The sequence below is a fragment of the Arvicola amphibius genome, chromosome 5 (genome assembly GCF_903992535.2).
Source record: "Arvicola amphibius chromosome 5, mArvAmp1.2, whole genome shotgun sequence".
Classification (NCBI taxonomy): domain Eukaryota; kingdom Metazoa; phylum Chordata; class Mammalia; order Rodentia; family Cricetidae; genus Arvicola; species Arvicola amphibius.
Window position 1 is genome coordinate 22,034,645 of NC_052051.1, and position 13,218 is coordinate 22,047,862.

A 13,218-nucleotide genomic window follows, 5' to 3' on the forward strand; every position below is an offset into this window, starting at 1 on the left:
GGGTTTCTCTGTGAAACAGTTCTGGCTGTCCTGGAACTTGCTTTGTAGACCAGGCTGGCCTCCAATTCACTGAGATCCACCTGCCTCTGCCTCCCAAGTGCTGGGATTAAAGGCGTGCGCCACCACTGCCCATCACAACTTTTACAGTTTTCTATTTTCATCCTTCCAAAGAAAGAAGTGGCTGGGGCAAGTAAAGAGCACAGTCTGATCACACAGCACAGTGTCCTCTGCATCTGATGCAAGGGGTGACTGCAAGTATATGCAGAACTCTGTAAAGAACGCCACTGTTCCCTGGAACCACTCCTTCTGGACTTCTAATCCTACAGAGGGTCATTACATTCATTTGTCAAAGCATAATCAATTATAAAAGAGGGGAAAGAACAGAGGAGAAAAACATCACTGTTTACTGTTCTCAGTGGGAACAAGTATGCTGAGATTTTGTGTATTTGTTTTTAATGTTTTGAGGTGGTGGTGATGTGTGTGTACATGTGCACATCCTAGGAATGGAACCCAGGGCTTTGAGCTCACTAAGCAAGCATTCTACTTACCCTCCCAGCCCTTACCTATATGTTTTTTTTTAAACCTGTCATCATTTTTAAGGTTTATTTTTTAATTTTTAAGGTTTATTTTTTAATTGTATATATATCCGTGCTTGAGGTATGTATGTGCATATTCAGGTGTTAAATGTAAAAACAGGAGGCCAGAAGAGGGCTTGGAGTTATTGCAGTTGTGAGTTGTCCAAAGCTGGTGCTAGAAACCAAACTTGGGTCCTCTGCAAGAACTCTAAGTACTCCGAACCTCTGAGCCATCTCTCCAGCTCCCTGGATCATGTGCATAAGAAAACACACAAGCAAGCGCATACACATGCATACACACACACACACACACACACACACTTTAATTAAAAAGTCACTCACTTTACCTTTCAATTATTATTTTTAATTACATTTACTTATTTTGTTAAGGGGCCATTGCCCAAGGCATATGTGTGGAGGTCAAAGGACAACTTGCAGGGTCAATTCTTTCCTTCTAACATGGGATCCAGGGATCAAATTCGGGTTATTAGTGTTGGCTGCAAGCACCTTTATCCACTGAGCCATCTTGCCCATCTTTCATTTCTTAACCACCCAGGACTTCTATTACAACTTTTAATCAGTAAAGGAAGAAAGAGAAAGAAGACAGAGGAAGAGAAAGACGAAAGTAAACGGGGAGTCTAGAGCACAGCGGATGCAATGGGGATGGTGGTCCTCCAGGGCCTATCTGGAAACAAGTAGCCAGCCACCAAGAGCCAAAAGCCAGTTCCCTAAGGCCTACGAATTTTCTGTATGAGAAAACTCTGACAGGGACAGGAGTCTGAACAACAATCCTTGAGCAAGCTGCTAACAATGACTCTCCCAGCAGACTTTTTTAAGTGTGTGTGTGTGTGTGTGTGTGTGTGTGTATGTATATACACAAGAGTACACAGATATTCTCAGAGGTCAGAGTACTGATCTCTTAAAGCTGGGGTTACAGGTGGTTGTGAGCTGCCAATGCTGGTACTGGGAACTGAACTCAGGTCCTCTGGAAAAGCAGCAAGAGGTCTTAACTGCTGAGCAATTTCTCCAGTCCGTCTGACAGCAGATTTTAGATTCTCTATCTATGCTGGGCGGTGGTGGCACATGCCTTTAATCCTAGCACTTGGGAGGCAGAGGCAGGTAGAGTTCTTTGAGTTCGAGGCCAGTTTGGTCTAGATAGCAAGTTTCAGAACAGGCTCCAAAGCTAAACAGAGAATCCCTGTCTTGGAAAAAAAAAAAAAAAAAAAAAAGATGTCTATAAATCATGGGTGTTTAGGATGAAAGGATAAACAAAATGTGATATACATATACTACACTTTGCCTTTTAAAAAGAAATTCTGATACAATATAAATGAACTGTGAAGATGTGCCACATGAAATAAACAACAGGTAAATACTTCATGACTTCTCCTGTGAGGTATCTAGAGAACTGAATTCACAGGGACAGAAAGCAGAATGGCGGTTGCCAGAACAGGGAGGACAGGACACTGGAGATTAATTAATGCATAGAGAAATCAGTCTTGCAGGATGACAAGTTCTGGAGACTGACATTGCTTGAGCTCAGAAATTCAAAATCAGACCAGGCAAAGACAAAATAAAAGAGCTAGGCGTAGAAAGGTAGAGGCAGGTAGATTTCTGTGAGCTCAAAACCAGCCAGATCTACATATCTAGTTCCAAGACAGCCAGGACTAAATAGAGAGACCCTGTCACAAGAAGAGAAAATAAATAAATAAATAAATAAATAGATTTAGATGGTAAAGTTTAAATTAAATTTGCATTATGTATATTTTATCACAATTTTAAAATTCCTCAAAACTGTACACCCAAAGATAGCACAAAGCAAGCTATAAATGTGTATACCACACCACAGTGGCCCACATCTGTAACCCCAGTTCTCAAAAGGCTGAAACAGGAGGAACACTATGAGTCAAATTAAGGGTTGTACACTTAATTTGAGGTTGGCTGGACTACAGAGTAACAATCTGCCTTAAAACAAAACAAAAAAAAAAAAAAAAAAAAAAAAAAAAAAACCTAGAAAAACCTAGATGCACACACCATGTTCTGTTTGTGGTGTTGGTTACATGGATTATTATACAATTATCAAATTCAGTAAAGTCTTTAAAATAAATGAAAGTAATTATATGTAAAATATTCCTCAAAAAAGTCAACTGCTTTACAAAGGAGTGCTTATTATGTAACTGATCTTTTTTGGAGGGGGGAATGGAACAAGGGTACTGGCAATCACTCAGAGACCCACACATGCTAGGCAAACACTCTACCCCTGAGCCACATGCTCAGCATAGCAACAGATCTAAACTTATCAGTCTTAGGGCTGACTTTGAGGCGTTTCGCTTTCTCCCCAAACCTAAGAGAACTGAGAGCCAAAGCAGATTCCTACCAAAGCTGTAGGCGCCACACTTACTGCAAGATGCTCATCTTGAGCTGCAAGCCGTGAAGCACCTCAATCACTCTCTGCACATCACCAAGAAGCTGATGGGTGGCCACAATCTTCTTGGCATTCTGATGGGAGTAGTTCTCTTCTAGAAATGCCAGGCCATGCATATGTCCCCGGCTCAACCACTCCTTATCATACCAGTACTTGAAGCCAGGCCTCTGACCTAAAGTGGTGACATTACAGAAAAAAAGAACAGTAAAATACCCTGAGGCAAAAGGCAGCTAAAGAGAAACATGTTAATTTAAGGTTAAAGAGCCAATCAGAAATGAGCATAAGCTAGGCTGTACATTCAAAACTTCTAAGTCTCTGCATTGTGTTTGGGAGCTGGTTGGTGGCTCAAAAGAAAAAGTCTGGTGCATTCTGGGATCAGATGCACGCTACAATGGCCAGCTGGACTATCTCTTACATTTAAGAGATATTTACTCTTCCCTCCTCTGCTCAGAACCTTCCACAGCTTTCAACGGCTTACAGAAGAATAACCCAAACCCCTAACTAACTCTTTATGGCTCACAGGACCATTCCTTCCTGTTCTCCTCCTTCCACCCTATGGTTTTCCTGAGTTTTGGGGAACACATGCACACACGCTGACCTCTCCTCTCGTGTGTCTCTGTCTGAAGTGCTATTCCCCTAGACCTTTCCAGTACTGGAGCCTTGCCATCTCCTCAAGTGGGCCTTTATGCCACCATCCAGCATTAAAAAATGATGGAGGAGGGTCATCTGTCTATGTGTTATTTTCATTGGTTAATAAAGAAACTGCCTTGGCCCTTTAATAGGACAGAAAATTAGGTAGGCGGAGTGGACAGAACGGAATTGTGGGAGAGAGAAGAGTAGTGACGCAGGCGCCATGCTTCTCCTCTCCTCTCCGAGACAGACGCAGGCTAAGATCCTTGCCGGGAAGACACACCTCGTGGTGCTACACAGATTACTAAATATGGGTTAAAGCAAGATATGAGAATTAGCCAATAAGAGGCTGAAACTAATGGGCCAGGCAGTGTATAAATGAATACAGTTTCCGTGTAATTATTTCGGGTGTAAAACTAGCCGGGTGGCGGGAAGCAGCCTGCCGTTCCCTTCACAACAAAAAGAGCCTTTTCAGGGTCTCTGGTTACTCCCTCATCACTTTCCCCCTTCTAGCTTCAGCTGTGCACACAGTCTTGTGTTTAATTTGTTTCAACTTTGGTTTTCTGTTCCCAATCCTATTAAGAGTCAGAAAACAAGGAACCATCTCATTGACGGCTGCAGTCCCAGAGCCTGGCAAAGGGTTCCAAATGGACTTATCTAATGAACGAAAGGTTCCAAGCCCCTTTCCAACAGTACCACCTGCCCCTAACTAGACAGATGCTTCCCATCTGCTATGTAACATGACCTGGATGACTCCAGGGGTCTTGCTTATTACAAGCCTCCTTAGAAAGGAAGAAAACAGCTCAGGGACTCAGCAGTACTTCCTGCTCCAAAAGCTCAGGAGACAGCACTTTCCAAAGAAACTCAGTCACTCTTCAGTCACTAGAAAACCCTACAACAGGCTGGGTGTGGCGGAAAGGACAGCCAAGAGCCATGAACAACCCCTGGAAACCACAAAACCAACTGATCCTGCTGAGGAACTGAGCAAGACACTGCTTGGAGTGGTGACAAGCTGTATATAACCATGCCTTGGCCCTTCCAGGGGCCGTGATGCACTAGAGGACAGGTGTACCCTCCAACATCCCTGAATTGCCTAGAACAGAGCCACACACCCATCCTCAGATTTCTCAGGGAAAGAAGTTCTTCACTGTTGAAACTGGAACAAGAAACCAGGAAGGCCCTGAGTAAGAGCTATGAGCCAATTCACAAAGCAGACAACACTATGGACAGTCTCAGCCAGACCTAGGGAAGTTCAAGACTGCTGTCCCGCTTTGTGCTCATCATTCACAATATCATGCATGGTTTTCACCACATTCCAAGAACTGTTCTAGATCAAGGTCAAGCCTGCTGCTGGGTAAGCACCTTCATACACATTCCCTCACTGCTGGGTTGGAGAGCTGGCCACCAAGGGGAGCTTCCAAAATGCTGAGGAGAGTCACCTAGCCATCCGCAAAGAAATTAATCAAGAACACAGACAGGGTGTCACTAGCTGCTGCGCTAAGAGGAAGTTACATACATGCTGCTGGCACCCCGGCTCCAGAAATCTCTACCTGGAGGGTCTTGGCAGACATAGCAGGTATATTTCTCGGGCACATTTTCTTCCAGTAATCCCATGCAGACCCCGTGCTGCCAGCACTGGCATTCTTCACACTGGGAAAAGTAAAGAAGCAACACAACTTAGAAGGCAGGAAGCCCCTAAAAGCGTGAGGGTGAGAGGAAACGGCAGGGAGCACTCCCTACTGACTCCTGCCCACCACTGACCACATGAAGGCTTACACATAAGTGAACGAAGTAGGCTAAAGAGTCCTGTGTTCTTCAGTCCCAAGAGCCTTATCTGAAGTGCCCATGAGGCTATTGGCTTTGGTAGAGGCCATGGCACAGGAAGAACACTTAGATGTGAGGTGTAGTGGAAAACGAAGCGAGCCTCAGTTACACTGTGAGGCCAAAGCCAGCCTGGATACTTTAGAATCTGTCTCAGAACCAAAATTTACATTAACTGCATAGTACTGACTCCAGACTGACTGTTGTCACTTCCTTCTCAGCTTCTGCTGCCCGTCAACTGGGAAGCCACAGCCCCATTTCATACCAAAACAAACTGCAAAAGGATAAAACAGACATAGGTTTGTTTTTTTAAATATTTATTTATTATGTATACAATATTCTGTCTGTGTGTATGTCTGCTGGCCAGAAGAGGGCACCAGACCCCATTACAGATGGTTGTGAGCCACCATGTGGTTGCTGGAAATTGAACTCAGGACCTTTGGAAGAGCAGGCAGTGCTCTTAACCTCTGAGCCATCTCTCCAGCTCCCCCCCCCTTTTTTAAAAAATTCTTTCACAGGGTTTCTCTGTGTAGCCCTGGCTGTTCTGGAACTTGCTTTGTAGATCAGACTGGCCTCAAACTGAGATCCACCTGCCTCTGCAACCTGAGTGCTGGGATTAAAAGTACATGCCATTGCCACCCAGCTAAAACATGCATAAGGTTTGTTTGTTTCTTTCTTTCACTCTTTTTTTTTTGGGGGGGGGGGGAGTTGGAGACAGAATTTTTCTGTAGCTTTGGAGTATGTCCTGGAACTTGCTCTGTAGACCAGGCTGGCCTCAAACTCACAGAGATCTGCCTGTCTCTGCCTCCCCAGTGCTGGGGATGCATAAAGTTCTTAAAATCTCTGAAGCTCTAGAAGAAACCACAAAAGTCTACACTTAGGAAGCAGAGACACGTGGTAGCATGTGACTGTAACCTCAGTATTTAGGAAGCAGAGACAGAAAGTTCAAGGGCAAATGGGACCAGGATGAGACTGTGGTTAATTTCATCTGCTTTAATCTAGAATCACCTCTCTCAACAAGGGATTATCTAGATCAGGTTAGTTTGTGGATCTGTTTATTTGGGATTATCTTAAGTAGATTGAGTGGAAGACCCTCTCACTGTAGGTGGCACCATTTCCCTAGGCAGGGGATGCTAAACGTTGTAAGAATAGAGAAAGCAAGCACGCAGCATGCAGGTATTAACTAGTTCCACTCTTCTGACAGCTTCTGCACCATGCCATGCTGTGTCCATCCACCCCTCCAGAGCTATGGACCACAGTAATTTCTCCCTTAAGTTGCATTTGTCAGGATAGTCTATAACAGCAATAGAAAATAGCTAAGACAGAGACTCCACCTAAAATAAGGCAACTAAAAGGATAAAACACATAAATTCAACTACGTACATTAAATCAAGTCAATTTCAAAATTTGATGCCATGTACATAAAAACAAAGAAAGCAAACCAAGAAGCTGGACCTATTACTACTAATGGATATTAGCCAATGCAGAGTATTAATGCATAATGGGCTGCCAGTCCTTTCGTTGGGAACACCTACTGCCACCAACACAGACAGACACTACCCTCTCCCCCATAACACCAAGTAGCAGACAGAAACAGACATTTTATAAACCCAGACTCCACTTCTTTAGGCCACAAAGGAGATTTATGTCAAAGAAAAGAGGAGTCCATAAAGAAACTGAATTGTCACACCTCACTGTGGGATGACAGGCCAGGCTAGGCCGTCTCCTTTAGCCTCAGTGACTCCTCTCTCATTTTATTTACAGCAGCCTACAATTCTCAGAAAGCTGAATCAAAAGGCAAACTTGGTTACTGCTGTGAGCAGTGCACACTGGAGGCTGCTGACATGCCTCACTATCGCTGCTGGCCTTACATCCTCTTGGGAGATCAGTTTATCTTCCTCTGTCCTGTGTTCTGGGAGCTCTACTTGCCTGAATCATGAAGTCATTTTCCTCCTGGACTTCACAGATGCAACGAACCACCTCAAAATCATAGCGGTCGTCCCCATCAAGCTCCTCATCAGGGTTGGTGGTGACATCGACATCTTGACCATATTCCTCATCAGTCCAAAGAAAGCTCTCAGAAGAGGACTCACTCAAATTATCCTCCTCTGGAAGGAAAGGGAGGCTAATAGTCAATGCTCTAAACTCACAGATAATGCTTTTGTATACCACACTGTCTCTGCCCCTCCTCCAGGGACTTCCACCGCCTGGCAACAGGACACTGTTCTCAGGCAGGGCTTCTTACTGGAACATGCTGCCTGCCAAGGGCTGAACTACATGTCCTCATTTCACTAAGGGACCATGAAGAGGCTCCCAAAATCCCGGAGCTCACTATAAGAAGAGTGACTTCTTGTGAACCACACACACCATTGCCCTAAGGACTCTAAAATGCTCCCTAGCTGCCCGTAGGCAGCCAGGACCTGGCATATAGCCAACTCTATCCACAGCCACCTTTAGAGTTCTGCACACTCTAAGGAAAAGAGGCAGGACCAACTGCAAGGATAAGGTTAGACCCCGGTGCCTGACTACTTATGGTCACTGAGTCCTTCCTCCACACCACAACCACTGGTTATGGACCACACACTTCCTAACAGGTGTTCAGATGAGAGTGGGCTCTTACCACATGCTTTCAGTTTCCCTTTATGGTTTCCATTATCTGAACCATGGAGTTGTGGGCTCATATGGACCCCAGGCTTATGTGAGGACCCACACCTGGTGACAGCAAATGCTTTGGGTGGAGAAGGTTCCTGGGAGGTGTCGCTGATGTCTTCACTGCAGGGACATTCTACAAGAACAGCATCAGGTACAAATGAGCAACCTCAGACACCACCCGCATCCCAGAAGCAACCCAATAGCAGCCTGCAGATCAAAGAGCTCAAAGGCCTGGGGAAGTACACCACAGAGAGGGGTGAAGGGCAATCACTTCCTCCTCACCCTGCCCTTCCTTCTTTTCTGGTAAAATGGCTTTTGTAAGCCAAAAGGGGCACTGAGAATAAAACAAGGCACCTCTTTAGCTCCCAAGGTTGAACAGAGATTTTTTTTTTCAAACACTGTTGTTGGAATTGAAACACACTTTTCAAGAACTGAAGCTTTTCTTGAGAGTTGGGTGTTTAACAGTTATGAAGCAAACTACGAAGATCATGCCCAACTGTAATCTCAGTGCCTGGGAGGATGGAGCTGAAGAATTCAGTCTGAGAGCAACCTGAGCTATGTTAGTGAGTGAGTTGAGTTGGTTTAGTGTCCAGCATCAACCCACACCCTCTTCCAGAGCCCATGCCGAGCCCACAAGCCCTAGGAAAGGCCTGCTGGTTATTCCTAAGCAGGGAAGCCATCCAGGGAAAATTACCAGGCTTGGTTTTCTTTTTCTTTTTCTTTTTCTTCTTTGGTTTCACTCTCACAAGCTCTTTGAATTTCTTCTCTTTATTCTTTTCCTTCTCTTTTGCAGCTAGAATTAACACACATTCAAGAGTTGTTACTTTATTTCAGTTCTGAGATCTTGTTCTTTTCTTAGTAATCAAGTATGCACAAGACAAAAAAATAACAGTCTCTGACCTGGTCCTGACTGGGAAGGTCCCTTTCTGCCCCTGGGAGACACAGAGGAGAGCTAGTAAGACTATGCCTCCTTCATCCAGCCTCTGGGTCTGGGTGAAATGTGCAGCGTTCACTTACTGTATGTCTACAGCTGCTTTCCTGCTTCAGTTGCCAAGCTGAGTCATGAGGACAGAGACTTTAGGGCCCTCAAAGATGACAGTGTTATCTGGTCCTTGATAGGAAAGTTTGTCAATGCTCAGGAGGCAGAGGCAGGTGGATCTCATGAGTTCAAACCAATTGGTCTACAGAGCAAGTTCCAGGCCAGCCAGGGTGAGTAAGGATGTCTCTCATATATCAATAAAAATTAAAAAAAAAAAAAGTTCAAGGCCAGCAAGGCTACACTGTGAAGCTTTCTCAGAAATAGAAAAAAAAAAGTGTGTGTGTGTGTACTACAATCTATCTACTAGAAGTCCTGGGACATGAACTGTTCCCAAAATGGGAAATGCAAATGGACACAGATCTAATTCTCAACATTACCCCCCCACACCTCCCCGGTATCACAGACTTCTCCCTTCAATTTGTCCTTGCTACATAAGTAGACACTGTGTCCCCAGTATCTCTGTAAACTTCCACTACTTTGCAGTATCTAGCAGCTGTCCAACCTGCTAAGGTGCTCTTAGTCACAGGCATCACAGGGCAGCTATGAATGAGGCTAGCATGTCTGCAGAGAGCAATGACAGGCTGCAGTGTCACAAAGGTGGACACGTTTGAACTCAAAGGGCTTTGTCATGCCCCTTTGTATAAAAGAAAGTGACATTTAAGCTACATTGATATACCTGAATTATGTGCTCTCTCGATCCCTCATCCCTAAAATTGGTATTTTTCTGGCAGTGCTGGGGACTGAACACAGGGCTTTCTGCCCCAATCCTAAAATGTCTGTTGTTACGTTTCCACCTGCAATGTGATGTTATATGGAAAAGGAAACTCTGGGAGGCACCTATCATGAGGGTGGGGCCTTCCTGATAGGACTAGTGTCTTTCTAGAACTAACTAGAGATGCATATGAGGATGCGGGGGAAAGATCTTTCACTGGGAGCCACACTAGTGATGCTTTTATCTAGGAATTCCCAGCCCGTAGAACCATGAGAGAGAAATGCTGGTATACATGTAGAGGTGGCCCACTCTCTACTACATGAGTCCCCAGGATTAAACTCCTGCCATCAGGCTCTGCAGTAAGTGCCTTTTCCACTGAGCTTACCACACAGAGGCTTAACCTAGGAAGAGCACCATGGAATGGAAGAGAAAGAAATCCGCTCCTGCTTACTATCTATTGCCATTCCCACCTGGGCCATTTTCTTACCCTGGGAAAACCTTGGCTTTAGACTAAACTGAACCTTGGGGCACCAGAGTGCTAGTTTCCGCTGCCATCAGCATTATTGTGGTGCTAGAAAATTTGGTGACAAGGACGCCTCCTCATTCCCCTTGAGGAGTATTAATATCCCTAAAGACTCAAGTGTTTGGCTGGGTACAATGGTGCATACCTTGAATCCCAGCAGAGGCAGGTAGATCTCTGTAAATCTCTATAGATCAACACATTATATAAAGTTCCAGGCCAGTCAGCACCACACAGTCTCAAAAAAAGCCAGTGTTTGACCCTAAATGTATCAAGTATTGCTTAAATAAAAGAAATGAACCAGACCTTTGTTTCTTTGTTCCAGAGCACCCATAACCATAAGCACTTCCCTTAAGTCTCTTTAGCAGGGCCCAGGCCAGAGCATGGCAATAAATCTTAGCAAAGTGGACAGGCTGATCTAGTTTAGCCTGGAGCAATTCCGACTCCAGCATTTGGAGTCCCTGCTCAATAAGCAATTTTCCCTGAGGTAGGTGATCTCTGCTTTTAAAAAGTAGGGCATGGGCTTTGGTGTTCAATCTAGACACAGTTCAGCTCATACTAACCCACTCTGAAAAAAAAAAAAACCACCCCCTGCTGAGGCTTGGACAAGACAGAAGTAAACCCACTAGGATGGGGAGTGCCCTATGCAGTATGTCATACAGCTACTTTCTAGTGGTCTGTTGACAACTGGTCTTCCTTGGGCACTTCATTCTAATTTAGCCTTTAGCCTCAGCAAGTACAGCCCAGCTGAAGGAAAGAGAACTACACAGGCCAGCGAATGGAATACCATTGGCCATCCATTCACAGCACCGGGCACCTCACAGGTAAGGCTAGTTTGTATTGATCTGTGTTTTAGGTAAAAACACAGGACAGCTGGGCGGTGGTGGCGCCTTTAATCCCAGCACTCGGGAGGCAGGAGGCGGATATCTGTGAGTTCAAGGCCAGCCTGGTCTATATGAGCTAGTTCCAGGATAGACTGCAAAACTACAGAGAAACCCTGTCTCGAAAACAAAACAAAACAAAAAGAAAAGAAAACACAGGACAATTTTTAAAGATTGACTTCTAGGTAAAATATATAAAAGTCATGATTTTCATGTTGCTCACACACTAAGATGGTTGTCTGTCATATGTCCACTACACAGGACATGTTCTAAGAAATTTATCCTTAGCTAATTTCACTGTCCAAACTCCAACGGCTGCTATGTCACAGATAACATAATTTTATGACACTGTGGTTATATACATGGTTTGCCACTGACCAAATTACCACATGGTGCCACAATACTATTTTGGATATACTAAATATACTATTAAAACCACTGTTTCTTTTCATATTTTTAAAAATGTGCCTATTCAAAAATAATAAACTATGGGCTGGAGAGATGGCTCAGATGGTCTTCCAAAGGGCCCAGATTCAATTCCCAGCACCCACATGGCAGCCCACAACTCTCTGCAACTCTAGTTCCAGAGGATCCAAGACCCTCATACATATTAACATGCAGGCAAAACACCAATGCACATAAAGTAAAAATAAACTATAAAAAAAATAGTAAGTGGGCAGTAGTGGCACACACCTTTAATCCCAGCACTCGGGAGGCAGAGGCAGGTGAATCTCTGCGAGTTTGAGATCAACCTGGTCTACAAGAGCTGGTTCCAGGACAGGTTCTAAAAGCTACAGAGAACCCTGTCTCGGGGGAAAAAATCATTTTCAATACTTAGGCAAGCCTGGCATAAATAAGACTCATCTAAAAAGCAAAGCATAATTTTCAATTTCTTTAAGTTTTAGAAGAAATCTCAAAAAAAGGGGGGGTTCTCTGGGAGGTAGGAAGGGAGATTTGGTGGCTGTGCCAGCGCATTGTGATTTCTGTACTAAGCAGCTTTTAGAAAGTGTCTTGAGGTGTGTGAGGGATTAGAGGGTTCATACCTGCACCCAGCAACAGACAGGCTCAAACTCACTTTTATATCTTTTCAACATTTGTCCTGGCAGGAACAGGACATGAGTCTGTGGGGTACCAGGGCAGCATTCATCTGTCCTGGGACCAACTTCTGCTGATCTCAGAGCTCCTTTGCTTGATGGTCCACTCATCCTGGCAGACTTCACAGTAACTCCCTTAACGTCACATGAACACAGAGAAGCAGAGCTTCCTGCTTCCTCCAGGAGGGCTTCAGTTCTACGATGGGTTCAGTCCCAAGAACCATCTCCTCAGGGGACCAATCAACCTACGGCAGTTTTCCATCTAAGAAATGTCAGAGTCCTTCCAGGACATACCACAAAAGCAAGATACTCACTTGGGGAGCTGGCAGAGCCCCGCTTCCTGGTCAGGTTCTCCTGGCTGGCCTTGTCAGGCCCTGCAGAGCCCCGAGTTTGCACATGCCTCTTCCCCGGACTCTCCTCTGGCTCTGGTGATTTCTCCATCCCATGGAAATACTTCATATGATAGTGCAGCAGCTTAGCCTTGCGGAAAAATTTCAAACAGTCCACAACCTTGCATCGAAACTTGTGGTCTAGGTCCACAGCTGGCACATTCAATGCCACAAAGTCATCTGTTTTCCTCAAAGTATTTGGAACTGTTAAAAAAAAAAAAAAAAAGTGAGGAGCCATGGATTGTGCTGGCTGTTATGGAGTATACATCAGCACAGCCAGGAAACGTGGCAGTGGCAAGCAATTCTGAAAGAACAGTCCAGTAGCTACAGGAAACCCTCCCAACTGCCTTTAGGCCAACATTAACCAATCATTCTACATGCAGTATTTCCTGAGACAACTCACTTCCATCTTTAGAGCCTATCAATGTCCTAATTACTATCTCCTTATTTATGAACAGATTCCAAGAGAGGTGTGGTCTG

At 44.7% G+C, this 13,218-nt stretch overlaps 1 protein-coding gene across 3 annotated transcripts in view; it reads right to left on the bottom strand.

Annotated features, from left to right (window-relative positions):
- Window positions 1–13,218, bottom strand: part of Phf20 (PHD finger protein 20) — a 95,575-nt gene that overhangs the window by 6,505 nt on the left and 75,852 nt on the right. For all 3 annotated transcript variants that reach the window (XM_038329727.1, XM_038329726.1, XM_038329728.1), the window contains 6 exons: window positions 12,664–12,942; window positions 8,798–8,896; window positions 8,072–8,236; window positions 7,381–7,559; window positions 5,181–5,280; window positions 2,977–3,172 (listed from right to left, as the gene is read on the bottom strand). In XM_038329727.1, coding sequence (XP_038185655.1) covers window positions 2,977–3,172; window positions 5,181–5,280; window positions 7,381–7,559; window positions 8,072–8,236; window positions 8,798–8,896; window positions 12,664–12,942 — 1,018 coding nt within the window. The remainder of the gene's footprint in view (window positions 1–2,976; window positions 3,173–5,180; window positions 5,281–7,380; window positions 7,560–8,071; window positions 8,237–8,797; window positions 8,897–12,663; window positions 12,943–13,218) is intronic.